The sequence below is a fragment of the Neodiprion virginianus genome, chromosome 7, assembly GCF_021901495.1.
Source record: "Neodiprion virginianus isolate iyNeoVirg1 chromosome 7, iyNeoVirg1.1, whole genome shotgun sequence".
Lineage (NCBI taxonomy): Eukaryota > Metazoa > Arthropoda > Insecta > Hymenoptera > Diprionidae > Neodiprion > Neodiprion virginianus.
Genome location: NC_060883.1, coordinates 21,466,348 through 21,487,898, shown reverse-complemented (window position 1 = coordinate 21,487,898; position 21,551 = coordinate 21,466,348). Strand labels below are relative to the sequence as shown.

The 21,551-nt window shown below is 39.9% G+C and overlaps 1 protein-coding gene across 7 annotated transcripts in view; it reads right to left on the bottom strand.

The window, feature by feature from the left end:
* Window positions 1-14,022, bottom strand: part of LOC124308521 (rho guanine nucleotide exchange factor 17) — a 47,556-nt gene extending 33,534 nt beyond the window's left edge. For 2 of the 7 annotated variants that reach the window (XM_046771306.1, XM_046771305.1), the window contains exons 1-6: window positions 13,336-14,021; window positions 5,756-5,927; window positions 3,990-4,517; window positions 2,442-2,654; window positions 1,802-2,336; window positions 544-945 (exon numbers count right to left, since the gene is read on the bottom strand). In XM_046771306.1, coding sequence (XP_046627262.1) covers window positions 544-945; window positions 1,802-2,336; window positions 2,442-2,654; window positions 3,990-4,517; window positions 5,756-5,908 — 1,831 coding nt within the window. In that variant the 5' untranslated portion in view covers window positions 5,909-5,927; window positions 13,336-14,021. Of the gene's footprint in view, window positions 1-543; window positions 946-1,801; window positions 2,337-2,441; window positions 2,655-3,989; window positions 4,518-5,755; window positions 5,928-13,335 lie in introns of all 7 variants that reach the window. The other 5 variants (XM_046771301.1, XM_046771302.1, XM_046771304.1 and 2 more) reach the window with 3 other exon arrangements.
* Between the last annotated feature and the right edge of the window lie 7,529 nt (window positions 14,023-21,551).

The following is a 21,551-nucleotide window of genomic DNA, read 5'->3' as shown; positions in this document are numbered from 1 at the left end:
CGTGTGAATGCTGGGGTCTCACTTCGCGGTTTCAATTCTGCACGATTTTTTCTTTCTTTTTTTTTTCTCTCGATTACAAATCTTTCAGGGAATGAGTTTTCAGGGACTTTATTGTAATAAATTTCAATACCTACTAATGAATTCCAGTACGATTCTCGAGGGATTGTTTTTTCTACGCCAATGAAATTCTAAACAATTCCTGAACAATAATTCCATCAATTCTACAGTAGGTATATTGTACTTTGTCCGATCGAGTGTAAATACGTAGAAAAAAAAAAATCGTTGTGGTAAAATTTCATCAAACTTCTTGCCAAATTTCATAAGATTTATAGTGAAATTCCAGAGCAGTGAGTCACATTGCGAAGCAACATAAATTCGACACGAATTACAGCTAACTTGAATCTATGAATCCCTTTCGAATTTCTGAGAAACTCTACTCTAGCAAATCTTGAAGCCAAGATTTTACGCGCATTTTAAGACGATTATTTACAATAAAAAAAAATATATATATATATAAATTGCAAAAACTCGTAAGAAACTCACCTCTGTGAACAACCTCCTCAACAGCTGTTTCAAGGACGTCGGAATTGTCGGGCAGACACTCAGGGGCGGGTAGATCAGGCTGAACAAGATCAACCCTGGGCTCGTGGCTCTCGGGAACGGGGGGTTCGGGGCTGGTAAGGGCGCTGGAGGTGGCAAGGCTGTCGGAGCCGTCACTCCTGGGCCTGACCTCCTCCTGACCCTGGTTTCCAAAGCCTTCGGCACTTCCTACAGCGCTGTCGACGCTGGTGGTGCTGGCCCTGGGGCTTTGCCGACTTGGACTTTGCGACGCAGAGCCGGGGGTGGGACTCGCCTCCCCCCGACGCCTCGGCAGCGTACTCGCCCTGACATCGCGGCCTTCGTCCCGCTCGGATTTCGAATGTGGTTGAACCCTGAGTCGGCTACCTGTACAGCGACGAAACGGAGGGTCGTTAGTGGCTGGAAAAGGGGCTGGGAAGGGCGAACGATCACTCGTTAATCAAGTATTGAAAAAATATAGGTTATATCGACTCAGAGAAAATTAATTTGGGTTATTTAGAGGGAGAAAGTTTATCATAATTGAGGGGGTGTGTTCGAGTTAATGGGTGAAAAAGTAGACGACTTTCGAGAATTCACATCTCGACAATGAATTATCCAAATCGAAAGAGATCATTTTTATTTGAAATTAAGTAGGTTCAGATTCGTTCACCCTTTTCTCTATAAGAATCAACTGACAGGAAGTATCGATATTGAGGATAACGTCAACCATTTTGCGCGTTGACAGGTTTTGCGGTACCCACGATATCTCGAAAACGGCTGAACCGATTCATTTAAAGTTTGGAGAGAGTAAAAGAAAGTCTACGTCTTAGAATAAATATGCAAACGAAGCTCGATCTGCGTACTTTTGCGTAAAAAAACTTCAAATCAAATTAAACAACTGATTATTGAAATGAATTGATATCCAAAATTCACCATTTTTTTTTAGCCATATTTCAAACGTTTCCTCCGCCACTTTTCACCATCGTATCCAGGAAATCCTCACTTCCTCTGGCTGTATAACGATAGTGAGGAACGAGGCCGAAACCAGCAGCCAAACGTTTTAATTGTTCATTTGAACAAGGTAGTTAAATCCAAAAATAAAAATTTTCTAAAATGCCTTGAACCCCCGATACTTTTATACAATATCGAGGATGAAACTAAGCCGCAATTGTCTATTTTCAAAGAATTTAACACGCTTGGCGGCTAACTTCAGCTTCAAGAGTGCGGATTCTCCTGTACATACCGTGGTTAAAGTCGACCTGGCCAAAAGATGCGCTTCTGTAGGGGGCGCCGCTTCTGTGAAATGAGAGAAGCGGGCCCCTCGGCTCGAGTCGTGTGACGGCGTCACGTGCCTCGGGGTCCGATCCGCGAGCCGAAGCGGCGTTCGGCAGGGTATCGCAGAGCTCGGCGAGGCTTCGGGCACTGTCCACAACGGAATCACTGTACTGGCGCAAGTGTCTCGCGTCACTGTTACCACCCTCACTTGAAACCACCCTCCCTTCATCGACGGCACTGTCAATCCTCTCCTCGTGTCGTAGGGGCGGTTTTCCCCTTCCCTGTTTCCGCCTGACGGAACCAGTACCGTTACCGGTCTCGGTACCGTTGCTCTGAAGAACCGGGTCTCCACCACTAACACACTCTTCACTGACACTCTCACTCCTAGGTAAGGTCCTCGACTGATTTCCCGACGACGACGAGTTGTTGCTTCCGCTTCCCTCGCTGTACGTGTAACTCCTCAGACCCGTCGGACGCTCCTCGCAACTTCCGCAATTCTGGATCTGTGGGTTCCGCAATTTACCGACCGTGTTAACAAAAGAAAAAAAACAAAAAAGATAAAAGTAACAACGAAACCCCGAGGCCATCGGGGCCGACTCGCGACTCACCTGCTGCTGTTGGGGGGGCGGCGAAGAGGCATGCAACCTCGACGGCCTGCGGGGTGGTGGGACCGGCGCTGGGACCTTCAGCTTTTCCGTCAGCTCTCGGAGACGCTCGGCCTTGTCGCTGCGGGGGCTGGAAGAGGACTTCTTGCCGCTCCCCCCTCCGCCCCCACTCCAACGGAATCTGTGCAAACGGTCCACTGCTGTCACAGCTGGCTCCTGTCGGCGAAGAGAGTAACGAACTGTATTTCTTCACTGTGGCAAATGAGCTCGGTGGCCTTTCGATTGTTAGTTTTAACTGGTGATTGGGGTTTCCAAGGTACCTATTTTAAATTTTCTTTTTCTTTTGATCCCCCCTCGGGAAAGAGATCCTTTGATTTGGACAGAAAATAGCGTCAAGGTAAATATTTCAACTTTGATGCAACCTTCTGGCCATGAATATGAACCACGTCAAATTGGTTAAAGAAATTAAGTAGAAACTTGTCACCGTCAGAAAAAAAGGAAAAACAACGGGGTGCGAAAACCTCGGAGACAGTTCAATTGGAATCGAAATGAGCAGATTCAAAAAGTAAAATAGTACGCTGCACCTGCGGTCAATAATTCGTACAAATGAGTTTTGAAACGAGTTTTCACGCAGATGATATGCCACAGCGGTTTGAACTGAATGTGCTGTACCGTTATTCTGGAGTTTCGTAAACAGGCGTTAAAGAGTTGTGCAAATCCAGCGAGGTGTTTGGCAAGTCGCGGAGCGATAATCGGGTTGCTTGTGCTTTTCGCGAATTTTTTTTCTCCCATTACTTCTTTCCCACCCTAGTGATTTACGACGTATGTATGTGTAAGGTGTGGAAAATTGGCTGAAGCGAGGAGTGATCCTCATCCTCGAACAGTACATTCGAGCAAATTTTCACACCGTTTCGTTCACAACTTACGTTATACAATTTCTTGGCAATTATTACGGGCCCTGTCCAAGAAGAGAGCTCGTCGTCGTCGCGATGCGTTATACATTGGAAGCGGTAGTTATGCCAGAGCAATTATTTCCATCGGTTAAGTATCATCGTCGTTGCCTTACGGCGAGTCGTGTCGCGTCTCTTACGTCATTATGCGAATCGTTATCCAAGAAATTTTTGAACTTGAGGCTATAAATATTGCACCACGTCTACACCTATACACCCAGCGGCCTCAGACTACCAAATATATAACACAACACACCAGCTGCGTATTTATCATCATCCGGACACGGTAGGTACGTATGTACCTAAAATCGCTCCATGTAGACACCGATTTCTCAGCCGAACGAAAATGCACTCGACGATTACGCGATGTTTTTATCCAATCTGCCAAAAGTCACGCACCTCGAGGTACGAAGTATCGATATCGTCAAAGAAATAGATACAACAGAGAGCGAGGAACGGTACCCTTTGACGAATCTTTTCACGCAAACAAGACGGTAATATTAACCGGGGTGGGGGTGGATGGGGGCAGGAAAAAGGGATCGTGCACTCCGGGACTCTGGGACTTCGGGGGAGGGGTGGGCGAAAAGAGGTCTCTACCAACCTGTAACTTGAGGGTTTGGTGTTTGGTCCACTGGGCAAGCTGTCGTGGCACCGACACTGAGTGGACCACTGAGGCTGGGAGTGAGGTCGCGGCCGATCCGTGGCTGGCTGGCTGAAAACCGCCTCCTTGTTTATTATTAGCCAAGAAGTTTGGCGGCAGTTGTCCCGCCGTTGCCGGTGGCTCCGCTTGTCGCTGCAGCGTCGGCGGCCCGTTACTAATTCCGATGCTGCTGCCGCCCCCGACGCCCCCGACGCCGAGCGTCGCCCCCGTCGACGAGGAAGAGACGCGTGGAAGCGGCAGCCGGGAACGGGGCCCGATGCAGCAGCAATCGGCGACGCTGCTCGCCAGGTCCAAGCCCGGCTTATTATCACCAGCAACGCCGCCAGCCGGCTTGTCTGTCAGACGCTCCCGCGAATTTGAATCTCCCGCCGCTTCCCGCGAGTTGCGCTTCTTCCGACGATCCTGCGACGAATCTTGATCCCGACCACTCGCTGCCGGGATGCTCTCCTGTCGGCACGGTTTCGTCACCTTAGGGGTACGCAGCGACCCGTTTCACCATGTAGTACAATACGTGTGCGTGTCGTTGGCGTTTTTTTTTTTGAATTTTTTTCTTTTTTTTTTTTCACAACAACTTTCTCTTTCAAACAGTTCAACGTTAGCATGCTCAATTTTTAATATACGCAAAATTATTATACGAAAATTTTCACAATTCTATACAATGGGAAAAGAGTTTATTCACTGTTAAGAAACGTATATTTGGATACAGCAAAATAAATGCTTAGTTATTATTATCAAATTTTAGCTGAGCCAAATGATGATCGATAGAAATTTGTTAATAGTTGAAAAATCATACTTGGCTAAACTAGAATTTGGTAATAATAACTAAACGTTTATTTCGCTGTATCCAAATATACGTTTGTTAACAGTAAATAAACTCTTTGCACATGTAGAATTTGGCGTGCAGAATTTTTTTTTCAATCTTTCGTGCAAATCAATCGAATTGCTGAGGTAAATTTTATCGTACAATAGTGTTCCATGCATCTATCTTCTTGAAATACCTGAACCATTTTTCACTCACGATCAGGAAAAACACTTTTATCATTACAATTTTTTGGATCGCTTCACTTCATTAGCAAACTATTTTTAAATATCTGTTAATGATAACTGATCAACGAGTGAATTATAATTTTCCGGTGAAAGAACAAAGGTGAAAATTCGTCACTCGGTTTAAAAAAAAAGGCTGATTAAAAAATTGGCAAGACGGTATTGCATACATACATATTAGGGGGTGGAGTTTTGTTCTTGTTTTATTTTTTTTTTTAATCTTGAAATTTTACAACTCGTCAATGCATTAGTGTACCGATAAGACCAGAACGTATTTCTGTAGGGAATTGAACGCTCTACAAAAAAGGTTTCTTGTCATTTTACGATAAAACTACTATTTCAAAAATTATGTGATGTATAACAAAAATATTTAGGCTTTAGGATTAAACCTGTGCTTTTCGGGAGATTTCTATTTCATAATTTTTGAAACAATTTCGAGGAGGGATTAAGTAAAATTTCAAAAAAAGTCCCAAACGAAGACCACCGTAATACAATATGTGTATGTCCTTGTAAAATTGCGATCAATTTTCGGGAAACGAACTAGTCACCTTTGATCCTTCCTTTAAAAATTGTAAAAAAAAAAAAATCAAAATTTAAAATAGAAACTTTTTAAAAAGAAATGAAAACAACACGCAACGACACACGGCGAAACGGAGACTCACCTGGGACAGTCTGAGACCGTATCTCGTGCCACCGAGGACAACGTAACCGCCTCCAGCTCCTCCCGTCATTGCTCTGGCAGCCCCTCCGAGCCATCCTCCGAATCCGCCACCGCTGCTCGCCCTCTCGCCTCCTTCCCCGGCGCCGCGGGGCATTCTTCATCCTTCCCTCACCCTGGGAAAATTAACAAGGTGTACACCAAGTCCAAAACCAGAGCAAAAGAGAAAAACCTGGCTAGTTTTTTCACGATTTTTTTTTTTTTTTTTTCAAGTGGTACAAGACAAATTTTGCGATACATATATATATATTGAAGAGAAAGACAAATTGTAGCGAAACGCATTTTTCATCGTTTTTTCCGTACACAAAACACCCGTTTCTGTGACGAAATAGGGAGTCTGGGAACGCGCATGCGCGCAGTACATAAAATACCACTTTTCAACTCCTAGGAGTCTTTTCTGTACTCCGCGCATGCGCAGTCGCGAATAAATCTGACATTACGCGATCCTAACCTCAATTTCGTGCTTGGTAAAAAAGAAAAAAAAACAAAAAAAACGCGCGTAACATATTCTTGTTATATATTCTGGCCCCACGTATTCGCAGTATTCATCTTCGGAAATACCGAAAAAACCGAGTTTACCTCCTTGTTACAAAATATACTATTTCACGGTCGCTTACGAAAATTGTTTTAATCATCAATTCGATCCACTCTTCATTCTCCGCGTCATTTTATCGAAGATGACCCTTTCGGTTCAATCCGAATATCGATTCGCAACACGTCCGTGTCACGATAACCGTTTTCCAACGTCAATTTCCGGTCCGCGTCACCAGGGGGCAAAGAACTTCCGCACCGATTGTACAGGCGTACAAATTAAAATCAGCTCGCACGTGTCTCATTGCGTTCGAACTGGACGGTAAGTTATTATAATACGGACGAATTCGATGTTTCTTTTTTCTTGTTTTGTTTCGTTTTGTTTTAAAAGTCAATTTTCATTCGCCAACTAATAGAGGAAATATATTCAAAGCTGTATGAAAAAATATGTATTCAGAAGAAGCCTGTTTTTTTTTTTTTTTTTTTACAAAAATCATGTCTCTCTTTTTTTTTTATTCATATATTTACTATTCGTATGAAGATAAAAAAAAATATTCTCATACAGAATCAAGCTGTGAATATATATATTTTTTTTTAATTCTTGGTGAAACATACGTGTAAAAGTATTGAAAATCAATTCGCTTGCCTTTGAAGCCAAAAAGACATTTAACGAATAATTACAGTAGATAAATTCAACTGTCGGAAATGAAAATCAGCCCCGTATAATCCATGATTATCAATTCGTACAGTGATACCGTTGAAACACATGACGGCGTCGAATTTATACACACGTATTACGATTCGTCCAGGTAAATAAATAAACGGACTCGCGTCACTCTGACATTTATTTGGAGCAGCGGTGTATATACACACACACACACATATATATATATACATATATATATATGTATATCATATGCATGTACAGCTAAAAATTGTGAGACGAACGAACTGCATTGCGACGTATTTGTGTTGCGCTTGACCTTGCATAAAACACGAGGAAATTTACTGTCATCGTAAAATGGAGGAATTTGCTTTGAGGCGAACGGATGTATAATATCTGCACCGATCATTATTCATTCGGGTGAAATTTTGTTCCATTGCTGCAATTCGGCTCTTGCAGTTCTCGTAAAAAGAAAATCTGCTTTTTCAGCTGCTATAGATAAATTAAAAGACGAGAAACAGAATGGATGAAACGGGATATTCCTGTGAGCAAACTTCTCGTACCATTGTTCAGCTTTGCTCGCAGCCCCGTTTGCGGGAAGTTAGGCAAAGTCGAGTTGCCTAGGTATGTCAGTTTAAGGATGCGTTGGCTATAAATTTTCAATCAAAAGTGAGTCTCGTTGACAATATTGACTGCTTAATGTTGAGATAAAAATCTGAAGAAAATCAAGCATAATAAACACGATAAGAGAATTAAATTTGAATAATAATAACGCTCAAAAGTTATCAGTGAATTGTTTAAACAGAACATTGTTTAACAAATCTTCGGGGAATGTTTATTTTGTTCGTGTGAAATGTGTTCGTTGATTTTTCTGAACGGACATGAATTTTTAAACAATCTTCTCACTATTTTCAAGTTTTAAAAAATGGAGGAAAAGTCGTGTATTTTGGATACGTTCTCATAAAAACGTCGTATAATAAAATTGAAAAAAGCTTCTGGAGCATTGAACCAATATAGTTTCGTAAGTAAAGCCTTTAGAAATTTTGGAAAACGAAAATTTCAAAATAATGAGAAAATCCTTTAAAAATTCACGTGTATTCGGAAAAATCAACTAATTCATTTCACCTGACCAAAAAAAAAAAAAAAAAAGATTCCCTAAAAATTTGTTAAACGATGCTTCGTTCAAACAATTCATTGAAGAACTTTTGGGCATTATTTTTAATCGAATTCGATTTTTTTTATTTCCTTTACCGTGGTTAATTTTTGTCAGATTCTTATCTTATCGCAAAGATATTGAATATCGTCGACGAGACTCAGGTTTGGTTCACAATGTATAGCCAATTCTCCTTAATTCACGGGAAACGGTTATTACAAAGATTACGACACGCGTGTTTCCTTTGTCGCAGAGCTGCAGTGCGAGTGAGAAACTTATCTGCGAGGGATTTTTATCTCTTCCTCGAAGAGTCGAAGACACTTCAAAGCCTTGAATGTCTGTGTTTGTGTGGATAAAATCGCACTCGGCGTCACGCGTCGAGTTAAATACGAACACGAGTCTTCGCCTGCAGTCCCGTGTTTGTCACTTTAAATTATTACTACGTGAGATTAATTAATTAATTGACTGCTCATCTTTCTCTCAACGTCTTTAATATATAACAGCCGGCAAGAAAACTGGGTCGCGCTTCCAGCCCGCGTGATGTAACAAACCGATGGAGAAAAATTTTCCTATGAGGACTAGATTACGGTTTTTTTTCTCCTTTTATTTTTCAATTTTATTGCGAAAAAAAGTACAACATTTTTACCAAGCATTCCGATTTAAAACCTGATTTCATGGTTTTATAGCTCGCAGAATCGTTGATCTATATCATTGATATATATGTTTAAGATCGTCAAATTAAAAAAAAAAAAAAACAAAAAAAAAAAAATTTACGTTGGTTTAAAAATATTCGATTCAAAGTGAAACATGGATGAAAAATGGCGGTTTCTTCCTGTTTTAATACTATAATTGAATTTGATTTTTCATCTCTTGCAATTCCACATTCTTAATTATTCCAGTCTTTGTTCCGTTTCAGCTGCTTCCAGAAATTCACACGTCAGAATAACCTGCGTACCTTTGCAAGCATAATTCACAGGTGAGGTGAATAAAAAAAAAAAAAAAAAAAACAGTAATTACGTACATGAATTCCCAACAAAGACTTGTGAAATTAACGGCATTTGGTGGGACGAGTAATAAATTTTAATCACACCCGCATTCTTGGGCCAAAAATAGGTACGTGTGCGCATATTGCGAATTCCTCGCAATCCATGCAGGTATGTGTATACCTATGCAATGTAAACGCGAGACAGACGTTTTTGCCTTTTTAGTCACGTCATTTTGTCGACGCAATTTTTAAAATATTTCTGCAAATATCCACGCTATCGGTCAAATGATTTCTCCGAGATTGGAAAAAAATTTTAACCGTACGATGTATAAGATTTCGATTTATAAAATGTAATAACAAAACGATAATATAGAATAACGAAGCAGCCTCTTGTGGAATCAAATGATGCACTAATTCGTATAAATTTTTTTTAACGATTTCAGTCACTGATCGACTATCACAATGAAATATCATGAATTAGAGCTTGACGTTGAAAAATATATTTTTTTTTCAATTGCAAACGACAAAACTCTTTCCGCGATGTGTTGAGAATTTTTCCTCGCCAGAGAAATGAGATGAGAAATTATCTGGGTGTAGATAGACTTTATAAGTTTTTTCGGGGGTTTTGGGCACCGAAAAGATTTTATCTCGGGATCGATTTGTAAACGCCTTTACCGACTAATTGGGATATCACGAAGAACTCGAAAAAAGGGGCGGGGACCGAAATCCTGAAACAGCAAGCAGTCGACTGATTGTAAAATCGAAATTTTCGTATTTTCGCAATTCAATTGCCGATTCTCAGAAAAAATATTCACCACAATTTTATTTAAACATTTTAGGGTTGTAAATTTTTTTATCGTTCCGCAAGACAACTTTTCGTATTCGCAGTCTTTGTACGTTTCTAACTGTAGATAATTTGACTTTCGGGATTTCGTAGCGTCGACTTTTTCATTTTTCGCATTTTTGTACTCTGCTCTAAGAAAAAAAAAAAAAAAAAAGAACAAGAAAATCGCACGATCAACCACAGTTGAGAAAATACCGACTATATTGTTATCTTTTCAACAATCAATCGCCGGTATTTGAGCACTGCTATTTTAAATGACCCTGTTATTAATACAAACGTTGCTCAAACGGAAACTATTACCATTCAATGCTACATTTATTTCAACACATTAAAACCATAATAGTGATAATAATAATTTTTCTCATTCAAAGTAATTTTGCAATGTTACGCGAAAGTATTTGCAATTCCGGAACCACCGAGTTATCAGACGCGGCCAAGTAATTGGTCATGATGCTGCAGAGCGCCTCGATATTTCGCTAAAATCCCCATCGGTATGCGCGAATGTTTGTTCAAGCTCATATTCCTAATTCCTTTCAGTCTCTTTTTTACAATATCGTTTTTCTTTTTTTTCTCTCTTTTTTTTCTCTCAAATTCTTCCCAACGCGAAACACGAGGAAAAAAAAACGTAACCGAGTATAAGAAGAAACAGAAAGGAGGGGACGAAAAGGCCGGCGCACTTTAGATGAATGGAAATTGCAAATTTTCGCAAAACTGAGGCGGGTGCAACTCGGGCGTTCCGACCTGGCTATAAATAAGCCGAGTTTTCCGTTGTGACGAGGCTCCGATTTGCCGGGGATAAACCCACTTTCGCTATCGTCAAGAATCATTGGCCGAGCCGATCCGGGTGCTCTGAACTTATCGCGCGCTCTTCTTACTCACAGTCGTAAAACATTCCTTAAAGCTGCACACGCGCCGGCAGCATCGGGGATAATACTCCCAACAATTTCGCATTCCCACTTATTATACGATACATGGATACCAAAATTAGCGACGATATTCAGGGACCCGAATTCCTCCTTCCGCTCATTTTCTCGTTCTGCTGTAGAGAACGGAGAGGATAAAAGAACAGATTTTACTTAAAAACTGCACGGGAAAAGAGGGACGCGTCAGGATTTTTCATAAGACGTACTTTATAAAATTCAGAATTTACTCTATATTAACAGTACGAAAAGTACTATGTTATGAAAAATATAGTTGTAGTTGCAGTTGTGTAAAAATATAGAAAAACCCTGACGCGTCCCTCAAACATTCCTGCGCTGAGAGAAAAATTTCATTTGTTACATCGTTAAAGAAAATGTTTGAATATTTTTTGTTTACAGTTAAAAAACTCCCTTCCATTTCGTACCCATAAATATATTTTTCACGTCGCTGTTAGATAAAAAATAAAAATATTTGAGGACGGAGTTTTAACCAAAACTAATCTTATCGCTCGGTCGGATATATGACGTCGAAGATTTTGTTAAAAAAAAAAATTTCACGAGGTTGAAGTCAGTGACGTTACGCGTATATCGAAAGTTTGAAAGAAAAATAACAATTTTGCATCTTTGGAATAATTGAAGAGTTTGAAATTTGCAAAATCTGAGTTTCGCGATGCTTTGTCAACGGTTTAAAAAATCTCACGCAATCCTCTGAATTTTCCAAAATATATTTTCTTTCAACGTTTTTCTAAAGATTCGTCATTACATCAACGTTGCAAACTTATCAGCCTGATAAATTTTCGTCAATCTCTTTCGTTTCTTCAACGTCATCGTCGTCATCGTATACGTGCGAAATTCGCTCTTCGAACCAGACGTTTCTTTGATAAACGATATAAAGCTATCGGTCGTCGAGGCATGGCACATATTCCTCAGTTTGTGGTATCACAGTGCGACTCTATACCGTGCTTACAGTATAAATATACGGGTGAGAAAGAGACGAGACCAGCTGGCTTCGCGGATATCACAGTTTTGTATTATATGCAACGCATTCGGCGCGCGCAGCTTTGACAAATTGTCAATAAATCATTCCCGCAGATCCGCGGAGAACGCGAATTAATTTTTTTAAACTTCTTTTGTATTTCTTTTTTTTTTTTTTTAATTTAATCGGTTTCGTTTAAAATCAAATTCAGATTCCATTTACTGATTCATCGCTACGACATAAAACGATCACAGTCAGACTGTGAATCTGAGAATTTTGGTTTTTCTTACTATCGTAAGGTTTAAGGTGTAACACCGTTGTAAAAACAGAAGAAAAACACTTTTTTCCAACGCTATTTTGGATGAAAGAAAACGTAACAAGATAATAATATTTAAGGAAGTTATTAGGCATGTATTTAAGTATGATAGAAAAAATTTAATATCAACAAATGACGAAGAAATGACGACAAGATTTCAATCTCGATGAAGAAAAAAAAAAAACTACTCGATCCACGTGTCTATAGTCGAAATAAAAAAAAAATAAAAAATACGTAGAGGAGTTTAAAAATATTGATTTTCGTACAATTGGCGAGTGTTTGAATGAAAAAACTTCAACGTTCGACCAAAGAAAGGTCATTTATTTGTTGATAAATAATGTTTAAATTATCTTATCGAAAATCCCCGACGTATTTCTGTAACTATCAATATGTAGATTAAGTTAATTGTTTTTTTTTTTTTTTTTTTTTTTGAAATTCAAATTTACACCAGTTGCATCGCATGTCTCGCGAAAATAGTTCCTGTGTGGCCGTTTATTAATATTTTTTGCATTACACTAAACTTCTACAAATATCATTATCTTGTTACCTTTTCTTCCATTAATAAAAAAAAAAAAAAAAAAACAGTTTTCACAGTAACGTTACCCCTTAAACCGGCCGATAAATATTCCCAAGAGTAATTCCTAAAATAATATCTCGTCAACGTTTTGTTCAACGCCCACTTTCAAAACTGTACAATAATAGATAATAAAAGAACAAACTAGTAATTATATTCCCGACATCCGGCAAACTTATAAAGTCCGCGCTGTCTCAGACTTGACGATCGTGACAACAATTCCGAATATAGTTATATCATATACACAGTTTGTACATATGTACATTTAACAACCGACTAAAATACACCGCGATGAAATTACGGCAATTATTTATCGTTTCTATACAAGTCTCTTATACGTGTAACAACTGTCGCAAACTCTTGATATATATAATTTATGGACAAAGTGTGTTTTTAAACCGATACGAAACACTTTATTCACGGTTCATTCAATCACACAGCCGTACGAACAGTTGCACAGTAGCTGAAGTATTTCCATTACTGATCAAGGATCGTGGAAACGAGAAAAGAAAAACAATAAACATTCATGCCAGCGTTATTTAAGATCGATATAATCATTACCTTCTAATCATGTATCTCCTCCATCGTTTCATATATAAATATATACATATACATATGTATATATGTGTGTGTGTGCGTAGACACTTCCGGTTTTCACTGCACTCAGTAGCGTAACTATTTCCTCGTATTTCCTTCCTTTTATTCCACCTAGGACTGTGTTAGAAACGACACGTGCACAACCGAACAGAGTCGACGATATTAAAATCGCAGAGTGACTGGAACAGGATCGGCGGGTTAGCTCCGACTGGGCCGAATATCGATGGTAGGGATGACGGGGTCCGGGAAGGGGACTCTCGGCTCGGTTGGGACCGATGGTCGGGAAAAGGCGGAAAACGGCAAGCGGTACAGAGCGTCACGAGAGAGCCGCAGCGTGAATAAACCGCGTGCGGCGGAACCGCAAGAGACGACGATCGGAGGACCGCGGAGAGGCGGTTGGTTGGAGGCGCTCGTTAGCGCGAGATGAGAGGAGATGAGATGAGATGAGATGATATGGGAGGATAGGATAGGAGAGGAGAGGAGGGGAGGAGAGGGGAGGGGAGAGAATCGGAGGGCCTCCCGCTAAGCCGAGATTTTCTAAATAGCGCAGACTCAGCCGCAACCAGGGAGGGATGGCTCACGTGATATTTATACGATGTGTGCTTCGGTGTTTCGGTCTTGGGTTCCCACCGCCTCACCCTCTTCCTCCTCCTCCTCCTCCTCCTTCTCCTCTTCTTCTTCTTCTTCTTCTTCTTCTTCCTCTTCTTCTTCTTCTTCTTCTTCTTCTTCTTCTTCTTCTTCTTCTTCTTCTGGTTCTCCGAACCGCCGTCCGCACGCCGAGTCTACCGCACCTATGCCTCCTCCTCCTCCTCCTCCTCCTCCTCCTCCCCCTCCTCCTCTTTCACCGCCGCAACCTCTCGGATTTCCTCTCTCCTGAGTCAAGTTCAAGACGCTTGTAAGATCGACGCCGAAATCGTCTCCCCCCGATCCCCCGGCCTCATCCTCATCAAAGATCATCGATGCATTTGTCGCGATATCGTCGAACACTCGACACGTTGTAATAACACAATCACAAACCCGCGGTGTTGTTTTACCTGTGAAACGGATCGGATGGATTCCGGTAACGGTATCGGCCAACTTGCTATTTCCACCGATTTAACGTCTCTGTTAACGATCGTTCAAATAACTCGCCTCATCGTACTCGGGACCGGTAGTAGATCGCAACTCGAATGTAAAGAAAAAAAAATAAATCCACCCTCGACTCGCTTGGCTTCGAGGCGAATCGTTGAAAATCGCGTTTATCTTCTCCTCGAAGACCTTCTTCTATACCGTCAACTCTACCGACTGACATATACGGCCGTATAATCGAGGCGATACGGTCGTGGTTTACGAAGAAGCGGGGATACCCCCCCCCCCAACCCCTCACCACCACCCCCTCTCCACCTCTCTCTCTCTCTCTTCTCTCCCCCCTCCCTCGTTACTTACTCCTCTTTCTCTCGGTACACATACTTCGTGCACGGCACCGCGGTCACTAATTTATTACTTATACGTCGGGCAGCACGGTTGCGGTGGATGAAGAGAGAAAGGGAGAGAAGGAGAGAAAATTAGTTTTTTTTTTTTTTTGTTCAAATCGCGATTCGCGTTTTAAAATTCAATCAGGAGGTCTTACGGATTCGCACTGTCAAAGTCTCGTCAACTGCTTGTTTATTCTCAGTTGGACGGAAAAGGGCTGCGATTTTTTAAATCCCTGCATTGACCGATCAATTACCACGTCAGTCTTTTCCGCCAAAGCTTAACGTTTTATTTGTATTCTTTGTTTTCTTCGTTTTTGTTTTTTTTTTTTTTTTTTCTTCTGTTTCACGTTGTTGTTTTTCTCGCGAAACCCTTCTTCCCGACCTTCGAAACCCTTCGCCTGCAGCACCGCGGGGCCTTTTTCCGAATCGTTGTACGATTTTCAACTAGCCGTCCCCAAAGGCGAGAAGCTATTTTCTTCGCGCAGCACGGTCAAGCAAGGCCTGATCGGCTCTGACACAGCCACCGGCCCAACGGCTCGAACCAACTATCCGAGAGTCGGGGCCCAGTCGACGGGCCCGTCTGACCCAACGGAGGGATCCGGTTATACCCCGTTCCGCTTAACTCTCCTACGTATACAGACGTACGAGCGGATGATAGTCGGAACGAAAATGTCTCGCAGCTGAGCAAAAGCTAACTGAATATACGTACCTAAGTTGGACGGATTTCGACTCATCGTCGATGTTGTTGATTGTTAGAAGTAAGCCCGGTAATCGAGACAATCTTTGAGAGCAGAGTGGACGTATGTATAGGGCATTCCGTGCCAACTCACCGAGCCCGTGCCCCCTTAGCGATTATGTTTTTTCCGATTCTTTATTATATATGATCGACCTTCCTTCCGAAACAACGCAAATTTATTAAAAATAAACAATGTTATTTCAATAATTTTTTTCATCTCTCGAATAAGCTATTTCGAAAACGCCATTTTGGTTGTTTCTTTTTTTTTTTTTTTTTTGTTTTATTTAAATAACATAATAAATTAATTCGTTTATTCAAATTTCAAGCATGTAAAAGAACAATACAAAAATTTTGAGAATTCAGCCGTTGAACTCACGACAGCTTTATCTGAAATAAAAAAAAAAATATATATCTTTTATTAGCAGGTGAGTATCAATCGTGATCGAACAAAGAATTATTGAAACTTATAAAAGTGAAATTTGAATTTTTGGTAGAATGGTGTGCGAGACGGTACGATTTTTCGTAAAATCTAGACCCTGTGTTGCCTTGTAAAATACGTTTTGATCAAATAACAAAAGGAAAAAAGAATCCTTCGTTCAATCGCGAGCTATATTCACCAACTACACTGAGAAAAATTTCATTTGTTACAGTAACTAGAAAAATTGAGTAAAACAGGCATCGTTAAAAAAAACTGTTTGAATATTGTTGGAATTACGATAAACGAGGTACGTGTAAACATTTTTCGCTATCGTCAATCCTTTTTTGGTTATCGCAACGCAAGATCAGTTTCTTCGGTTTACTCTACTTTTTTAGTTAAACGAGGCTTTAACGTCAATTTATTCTTGCACTAGCATTAAATATTCGCAACAGTTGCAAAAAAATCTAGTAACAGTGATCGTAATGAGAAAGAATAGTAACGAATACTAGAATTTCCGGTAACAGATAGAAAACTAATTTTCATTTTCTACCTAGAACAATATTTTTCGATTGTGGTAAAAAATGAAGATAGTCAAGGACCGAGCGGTAAACGGAACTAAAAATTTCTCTCAGTGCAACGGAAAATATTTGTGTTTTTTTTTTTTTTTTTTTTTATCATTTCAGATAAAGCTATCATGAATTCAACGACAGAATTTTGACAAAATAAAATATTATTTTGTATGCCTAAGGTTCTTATCGAATAATTCTTGTATTGTGTTGTTGTTTTTTTTTTTTTCTTTTCAGAGTCATGTAATATAAGAGAGTTGAGAAGAGTATAACGCGCGTGTAGAGCATGGCGGGCAAAGCGTTGTAGTTTTAGAGCTAGACACATCAGAGGAGGGAAAATACGCACGCGGGGTCGGGAAACGTTCGGTTCAACAGGCGTGAAACTTTATTTATAACTTTTGAACGGCTTCGGCTTCGGGGCAGCACGCGATTCCAGTTTGGTATTATCGTATGGATGTATACTTATACAGTTGTATACGAACGCACACTCTCGCTCGTTTCTATTAGACAAGAAACATCTGTCTGGCCGCCGCAAATCCGCCGCACAATATCTCTTTGCCGTTAATAAGCATTGCGATATGCGTGAAATCAACGGTGCAATTGATAAAGGCAGTTATTAATATTACTCTTTTTTAATATTACAAAGCTGCAACGGATGAAATCGATCTAAAGTTTGTCTGGGAATCCGAAAGGTGTTCCAGTTTCTGCGAAAATTTTCACATTTTATCCGATGAATTCAATCGGCACTGTTCAAGTGCACGTTGTTTAAAATATCTGTTCCAAATTTGTTAAATATGTATAGCGAGCGTTGTTCGAATTCGGTATTGTGAATTTACTTAACTTTTAAAACTTGTCAGTAAATTTACGGTGCAATTATCAGGAATTGAAAATATCATTACCAATTCCAACTTTGGCTTTTACTAAAACCTGACACTGTTAAATATTTCGTACAAAATTTATACCTGCACAAGTTGACTAGATTCACAAGAAAATACCGTAATTTCCAAAGACTGTCAAGAAAATACAATACATTTAATGTATTATCGAGTAAAACTAAAATACTTTGGGGTAATTTTATGATTCAGTGTTAGGAAAATTTGAAATCAGACTCCGACATAATTTAAAGTCTACACGAGTGATTTTGTTACAAAAGATCGTTAATTTTAACAAACTATAATCTCGTCTCTTTGTTCATGTGTCACGTAAATTCATCAACATGTTTAGTAAATTCCAAATGACTTACAGTAAATGTATGGTAAAATTACAAACGCAACAAACTTACCACAAGAATTTACTAAATTCAAAATACGCTTTTGCTTTGAGAATATTAATTGCAAATTTAATGAGAATGCTTACTAATTCTGCACTTTCAATCACAAAATTTTTACTTTCGTCAAACATTTGTGCATTAAGCGTGTGGAAAATTCACGAGAATTTTTAACAACGTACACTTTGGGACTCGAAGTACTTGAACTTGCGCAATTTCGTCGATAGCGTTGTCTTATATCCTCAGAAATAATTGTACATTACAGTCAGCTTCTCGATCACCCTCGTTGATAATATACAATCGTACCTATGCCTGTGCCTGTACATAACCATAGCCTTTGTTTCCAACGGCATTCACGCTTGAGCGTAATTCAATGAAACCGATATTATTACACAGCTCGACTTCCTCACGTTGCTGGACACGTGATGATTCAGTTGCTGCTCAGCCCTACCGCGTAAACAGATTCATCCCCCTTATTCCTCGTTTCATAACGAAAAATTTTACAGACCATTTCACACGTTATCGGACTGAATCAACTTTTGAAACGAGATGGTATTCTACGGTTTTTAGTGTCGCCGATTACGAATCTGAAATCGAATTTCAAAACTTGAAGATGGCGAATCCAATGTGGTGGGCGAAAGTTTCAAATCGGATCGAATTCGATCAAAAAACTGTACGCAGGGGTTTTCGGGCCTCTGATTGGATTTGCTGTGCTGAATTTTCAAAATCTGACTTCAGATTCGTAATCAGTGACCCCGAAAACCCCTGAACAGAGTTTTTTCTCCGGATTCGATGGAATTTGAAATTTTTCGTCGGCCATATTGGATCCGCCATCTTGAATTTTGTAAATCTGATATCAGATCGTCATCAGTGACCCCAAAAACTTGTGATTCACGTAAAACGTGTATATGTGTAGAGAGTTAACTTTCTCGGAAGTGAATAATCCCTTCAATTTTCACGATTTTTTTCATACAATTTCTTTCCAACAATAATAATTTACGTTACATCGCAACAATTACCCCCGAGTATTGAAAACTTACCGGTATACTGTCAGAAATAGCAGAAATGCGGAAATAAATATGTTTTCAAAGTTCTCCAAACACACAAACAAATGTGTATAAAATAGCTGGTTAGAATACTAACAACCGTGACTCAAAGGGTCAATTAAGGAGTCGCTTTTGATCCATCGATCACATCGACCACACTCTCAAGGCTGGTACTCCATCGAGAAGAATTCCGTCGAATTTGGTCGAAACGTTTGATTACTCGCTCTATAATGGCTGCACGACTACAAAGAGAATTGTAATGTAGAGGCTGATTGCGGGTCAAGGTGGAGCTGAATTTATCACAGCTGGCTCACAGGTCTCACAGTGCCTTAGACTCATTGTTACTCGTTTTACGATTAGATCGCTCTACGGCCAAAATTCCCTTCGGCTAAAGTAACTGGTTTATCTCTCTCAGCTAGTACAGCTTTAGCAGCGGCATACCTACCCATCTACGCATTATTATGAAATGCATATCTACATGTCCGTGCCCCGCGTGTAATATTCAGGTTATCGAATGAATATGTAGGCAAATATTGTATAAGGAATAACGAAAACCAATCGCGTTTTTGTTGTTGGTTGTTGGAAAATTAATAATTTCAAAATTATCCGAGGTAATATAATAATTATTACAGTGATCAAAGCGGGTTTTGTTTCGACCCTTTCTCCCGCCGCCTGTGTTGTATAGAATTGTCGTTTATTTTCTCCTGCGGTACCAAAATGGCCGCTTCGTTATGAACGTTGACCGCAAACGCGGTTTTCCTGCCTCGGAAGGAAATCGTACACCGTTGTACTACATTTTCAAAGGTTTAATCACCGAGGCAATAATTTATTATCCGGAAATTATTATTTCAATATAATATCGTTCTTACACGCTAACAGTGTATGACATTATATATATATATATATATAAAGTGTGTGTTGCATTAAAGGGCGCGGAGATAACCGCAGATGATAAACGAGAGTTTTATATACACGACGCTGGGTTATCTTGCGGTAAATCAAACTATGCGTGAAGTAGTTTTTTTTTTTTTTTTTTTTTGCTTTCAGAGGAAAATAATAACGAAAACATAAAAATATAAAATCGTTCACCGACATTATATATAAAGTTTGCTTGATCCAAGAAAACCGTAGAAAAAATTCGCGATTGCTGTAATTTTGCGAGTAAGTATTTTTAATTTTTTTGTTTTCAATTTTCTTACTTTTTGTCACCAGTGCGGACGAGCGCGGATGAAAACGGTTGAGAGAAGGAATTTTTTTCCCGAACTTCGTGTCAAGCTATTATTAGAGTTGGCGAAAGCCGCAGGACTTTTCAATACAGAAACGCGGATTTCGCGGGCGACAAATCTGCACGGTTATCCAATGACGTCATCCCCCCCCCCCAAAGAATGAATTTTACAAGAGAATTTTTGCACAGTTTTTTAGAATCGAAAGACGACCGAAACCGGGCATTTATCGCTTCAGGGTTTAACGATGACAATAACGATGACTTTAGCTACTATTATACCGACGGTGACGTACGGAATTCACATAATTTGCGTCATCTACGTTTCGGGTGAATTTGGTAAGATTCTGTATAGCTTCACAGAAAATTTGTGATGTCGCTAATATTACGGAGATCTATTCTCAGAGTGGATCCTCGTTATAAATAGTACCGAGTGTAGGTGTTATTCAGTCAGATATCCGGTCATAACTATAAGTACTGTACACAATCGCGATACGTATTTGAAAATAGACGTATAGAAGAGGAAGGAGGGTGAAGTACGTTGTGTATGATAAATATAACGGCTTCGAGGATATGTCTCACGTTATTCGTCCGTGTAATATCAAAAGGACACTCGCACGGGGGTAATAAATAGGGGCAATTATGCACGCAGACTTGAAATTGATGATAATTATTTTTGGCGATCGTATATAATATGTAAGTAATGTATATGTGTTCCAATTATACTGTACGATCAGGAGTGTCGGTAGACCGATAAAGAGCGAAACGGCTGAAGCTAACGCCTCGCGTCTTGATATATGTTTTATATAATAGTTTATCGGATATTAACTGCGGCGGGGAGAGTCGATCATGTGCAGTCGCATCTATTTACGTCCAATGAACCAACTCGTCCTTGCTCTCTGATTATTAATAGAAACCATTACAACGTGCATCATGTATAACACGTATATGTGGGCGACAATGATCTCGTTATACGTGCGCAAACCGATGCCGCTCAGCAGCATTCGCAATATAATTCGTACATTCGACAATGCGCGAACAACAGATTTTATGCCATTATTTGCGAAACGTCCTTGAGGAATAATTTACCGCTCAATATGATTGATTGTGCATGAGTTTTTTCATCCCGTAACGTATTTTCAATTTCAGGTTTTCGAAAATTTTACCGATGTATCAGATTCGAATGTGCAGCTTTGTACACGGATTTGAAGTTTCAAATTTTCGCGCATCGCTCGCTGTTACGCGCCTTTTCTAAACGCGTGAAAAATGACGTCGAACTGCGTGCGCGATTACGTCAGAGCGCGCAAAACACAAAACGCGAATATCCACAAAATTTCTATTTATATAATCTTGTATGTTTCGTCGAGCAGCTGCAGAGAGGAAACAAAATAATGAATTATCTCTTCCCAAGCCTGTTTACGCAGATGAAGCTTCTATTCTGAAAGTAAACCACAATCTTGTCTGAAATTAA